We start from the raw sequence: 4,794 nt of genomic DNA on the forward strand, positions 1-4,794 counted from the left end.
CCTATTAACAATTTTTCCTAATTATAGATTTATTTTCTTAATCCCTCGTTCACAATCATTCCTTCCCCATAAGCCAATCAACTTTGATATATTCGCACCACACTTTTTTCTTTCATTTCATTTCTAAAATTTAACCCAAATTCCTTCGCTTTCCAAATCAAACGAAAAAACCACCTCCCAAAACACGGTATGTAACCACAGTCATGGGATTGAGAGCGGTGAAGGGAAATGGAAGAAGAGAAATTGGGGACAAGATCAATGATGGGGAGAAGACAGTGGATGGAACGTCATTGAAGTTGTGTATTGGTATGGTGGAGGTCCAAAGAAAGGTCATCGTGTAGCAACAATATGGCTTGTTGGTTGTGCGACTTGGATGTGGGATCGTGAAGGCTTAGGGTTTGGCTTGCTGAGGGTATTAAAAAAGTTGTCATTGCTGGAGAGGAGGTGGTCTATGCAATTACCTCTAGCAATATATAAAGTCTAATTACCTTAAAATGCGTTAATTTTTTTAAAAAAAAAGGATTGTTTGAGTTAGGTATGGGCAACCTGGTGTGAAATCGCTTTGACTCGCTCACAACTAGATAAGTCGAGTTAGTATGAGCGAACTCGACTTTGACCAATCCAACATGTTGATTAGTCGAGTTGGTTGGGTTGGCTCGTGAGTCACACACCAAATTGACAACTCTATAAAGCACCAAATGGGATCAGGGAGAACCCTCTTGCTCTAAACATCTAAAACTTCCCTGTCTCGTGGAACTTGGCATTAAGCAACTACAATAGGGGTTTCTAGATGAGGATACAGGTCCCAAGTTTGATGGAAGCGAGCCCCCTGTAAATGACAGTGTTACGTCGAGTAATATAGTGAGACCACTTGCGATAGCAGAAGTCTCGAGCTCAATGGAGAGAAGGTCCCTATGACCAACAACGTGGTTGAGCAATGTGGCGTTGAACAATGTCCCCATCATTGAAGCACGCAAATGATGACGCAAATATCGAGCTTGATGGTGAGCAAGCACTTATGAAAGCTGCCATGGAAAATCGCTTCAGGGATTACAATCGCTTCGGGGATTACAAACGAGGACGCATGCCTCCGATGGAAAGCAAGCCCATCAAATAATAGTCTTACATTGAGCAATAGCGGTCGAGGTCATGGACGAGGACACGAGTCACAAGCTCGATGAGGACAACGGCTAGATAATGAAAGCCCCTCTTGAGTGTTCCTTCCTTCAATCAATTTTTTTTCTGTAGAATCCACAGGCATGGATAAAGAAAATAGCGTAAGATTTTTGAAATATGAATGTTAGGATGACTTATTGCATTTGAGGACAAGGAAGAGTAGCAGGAACTCATCTTGGTTGTTTCACTTTCACCATCAACATAGTTGACAAGTATGGTCATTCAATGGCTTGTGCTGGGTTGGGAGGTGGCGCAGGTGGAAGGTGACAGTGGTAGGTTGTGGCCGGAAGTTGTGGCATGGGTGGTGAAAAGTGGAGGAGGGGTGACGAGATACATTCTCATTGCTTCAAGTAGAGAGACTTTTATGGAATTCTCAAGAATATAAATATCTCAGAAGTTAAAAAATAACCTAAAGCACTGCACTCTATCAAGACTAACCTTACTTTCAAGAAATTAAAAATGTAAGAGCATAGAAACATGTACCTTAAATTGGACAGATAACTTATAAAAGCATCTCCAATGCTAGTTATTTCTTAGTTCTTAGCACTATTCATGTGGGTTCGTATTGCTACATGTGTTTAAGCAACTCTCAAGCAATTTTGCTCCAACCATGAATTCTTAGTTCTTAGTTCTTACCACTATTCATTTGGTCCCACCAACCACAATATTTATACTTTTTATTTTCATAAAATAATAAAACAAAACTCATAAAGTAATAAAGTAACTTGGACGAGAGAGAAATAATTAATATTTTAAGCTAAGAACTCAAAAAGCAAAACTTCTTATATAAGAAGTGAGTTCTTATTTTTTAAGAACTAAGGAGTCCATGTCAGCACATCCAATAGTAAAGTTCTTAGTTCTTAACTCTAAAATAAGAACTAAGAACCTTGCATTGGAGATGCTCTAATTGCCGCTAGATAATTAAAATAACAATTATAACATTAATTAAATATTCCATAATTAAGTAAAAAATTGTGCCCAGAGGACAATTGAAGGTACATAGAAGTAAAAACCAAAAACAACACTCCCATCGATTTCTAGGGAGAGCTGTAGACAGAGGTTCTCATGTGCCCTGCATCGACTCCTATGAGCTATGACATCCGAAAGAAACCAACTATTATGCTAATTTTTTCTTCCTATCATTCACATAATTCTTATATCACCACCATCTTTCTCACTTCTCTCTTCTATTCCTATCATCTTGAGGTGAAATTAAGGTATGAATGTTTTTTTTCCGAAAGAAACATAGTAATCAGGACATAAACCAACATATAGGATAAGATCCTAACAAAAGAGATAACAGCAATTTTGGTTTAGTCATGGTTTAGCTCAAATTTCAGCAAAAGAGATGACATAAACTGACATTCTCAGGACTTCCCCACCTGAACACAGGAGCAACAGGTTTACCCTTTTATGGTTTAGGCCTAATTTCGATTCCTTGAACAACAAGGCCACCCTTCCAGTCACCACCCTTGACCTCACAAACAGCCATCTCCACCTCCCTGTCCTCTCCTCCTTCACAAAAGAACTCTCCCAATTCCATCTCCAACCACCCATCTGCCCTCTCCTTTGGATACTCACGTTCATCAACAATCACTTGTGGTGGTGGCGGCGGGGGCGGTTCCATGGCGACTCTGGTGAATCTGTTGAAAATCCCGGCAGGGGCACGGCCAGCAACAATCTGGTATCTCAGCCTTCGTTCCCTTTCAGCATCGAAGTACACATCGCGCCTCTGCGCATTACCTCCAGCAAATCCAACAGACACTTCAACTGACTGGAACTCAAACCCATAGGCTCCACCACTCGGCTTAAACACAAGGTACGCCCCGTACATAGTCTCTGGTGACAGCATCTTAGTGTTGATCCAGCCCCGGATTTCCAACCAACACACGCTCACAAGTTCAGCCACCTCAGAGAACCTGCATTTCAATTCAATTTTCAGTTACCATGATACCATCCAAAATCAATTTTAGAAAAACACTTATGTTAGAATTGATTCTGAGAAAACTAAAACCAATCCAAACATGCTACAAATACGACCAAATAACCAATTATCTCAAAAACTTTAGCAGACACATGAATGATTATATTTCTAACCCACCATACGAGGGTAGACAATGCACATACTCATCTACATCCGCTGATTTTAACTATTTTAAATAACGAGAATCAATTATCCCAAAAAGTTTTTAGGTCTAAAGCTTAAGACGCACATGAATGATTATATTTCTAACACGATCGATCGATAAACAATAATCAATTAAAAGTAGTTGCATTGTTGTTGGCATGAATTACCTAGCCTCTGGAAGAGAAATCCACCTCCAATACCTAGGAGTATCTCCCCATACAATGGACAGAGCCCTAGCTGATAGCATGTAGCATTTCTTCCCATTCACCAGCTGAAAACTCTGCAAAATTCAACACCAATTTCAACGATCAGAACAGAACATCCATCAGATTTCTCATACAGAATCAGAAATTCAATAAAATTCAAATCAACAAAAACTACCAAAATTAAATTACCTTCTTCCCGTCGCCGATGATGAGGGGATTGTGCGAGAGCGAGAGGTAGAGGTCCTTCTTCGATTTGAAAGAGGAGCTGGAATCGGCGGCGGCGGTGGAGGAAGAATGAGAAATGATGGAGTTGAAATCATCGGGCAAAAACCGATCCCAAACGGCGTCGGAATCAGCGGCGGATCTGAAAGCGGAGGAAACCAGAGCCAATCTGCCGACATCGAGAGGAGAAGTGAGGGAGAGAATGTTAGCGATGCAACCTTCAGGAAGGTTCTCAAACACCACCATGGTGCCGAGTTTGAGAAAACGGTGGGGGTGAGTGTGTATTTATTGTGTGGGATGTGAAATGAAATTGAAAGCTTAGGGGTTAAGTTTGGATGGATAGCTTAGTATAGAGTATCAGATTTTCTGTGATGCAATTTGGTGTTGGTGGTATAAAATAAAAGTTGTATGTAGAAAAAGATGGTTTTTAAAGGATCTTTATCTTTTTAGAATCCTACATGTGTCCACGTCGTGTCAATCAACCTTTCCATCTTATTTATCATTATCATCCATCTTTCATCAGTTTCATGTTCCACCTCTTCAACTTAATTAGAATAAAAAAAAAATGGTGTTAATTGTGTATAGATAACTATGAAACTAATCTTTCAATTTGTTTCAAAAGATAACTCAAGTGGTCAGAGTTAGAAAACAGTTTGGATTGAGAGGTCCAAGAATTAATTCATGGAAAGAACAATTTATCTTTTCGATGTATAAAAAAATCTCTCAATTTATTTGATTAAAAATAATCTCTAACTCCACTGGCAATATATTATGCGGTAAGAGGATTAGGAATCCAACTTGATTAGAATATGAGTTTATATTGAGTATAGCCCAACTGTTGTTGGAGGTGACTAGGGTGTGGGGGTGCGAGTGTCATAGCTCCCGCAGTATGGTTTAAGAGTATTATTGTAATCAGGATGATTAGTATTTACTCCAGCGAGGGACTAAAGTCATATTTATGACAAAGGTTAGGGACCAAAAACTGGATTAAGCCTAATTTTTTTACAAGATCGAGGAAGACCTATTAGCTCTTTCATGTTAGTCTCCACCATAATAGCATAT

The 4,794-nt window shown here is 39.5% G+C and overlaps 1 protein-coding gene across 1 annotated transcript; it reads right to left on the reverse strand.

Annotated features, from left to right (window-relative positions):
- Positions 1-2,109: 2,109 nt before the first annotated feature.
- Positions 2,110-4,136, reverse strand: LOC130718135 (F-box protein PP2-B10-like). The gene is made up of 3 exons (XM_057568621.1): positions 3,700-4,136; positions 3,472-3,584; positions 2,110-3,095 (listed from the first exon to the last, which is right to left on the reverse strand). The coding sequence occupies exons 1-3, from the start codon at positions 3,976-3,978 to the stop codon at positions 2,588-2,590; spliced, it is 900 nt and encodes a 299-aa protein (XP_057424604.1). The 5' UTR covers positions 3,979-4,136; the 3' UTR covers positions 2,110-2,587.
- Between the last annotated feature and the right edge of the window lie 658 nt (positions 4,137-4,794).

The sequence above is a fragment of the Lotus japonicus genome, chromosome 5, assembly GCF_012489685.1.
Source record: "Lotus japonicus ecotype B-129 chromosome 5, LjGifu_v1.2".
In the NCBI taxonomy this organism is placed as follows: domain Eukaryota; kingdom Viridiplantae; phylum Streptophyta; class Magnoliopsida; order Fabales; family Fabaceae; genus Lotus; species Lotus japonicus.

Excerpts from the sequence above, each read along its gene's own strand:
- LOC130718135 (XM_057568621.1), bottom strand. The coding sequence starts at position 3,978 with ATGGTGGTGTTTGAGAACCTTCCTGAAGGTTGCATCGCTAACATTCTC. Across the intron at positions 3,585-3,699 it reads TCATCGGCGACGGGAAGAAG|AGTTTTCAGCTGGTGAATGG; the intron begins GTAATTTAATTT and ends TGAATTTTGCAG. Across the intron at positions 3,096-3,471 it reads ATTTCTCTTCCAGAGGCTAG|GTTCTCTGAGGTGGCTGAAC; the intron begins GTAATTCATGCC and ends ATTGAAATGCAG.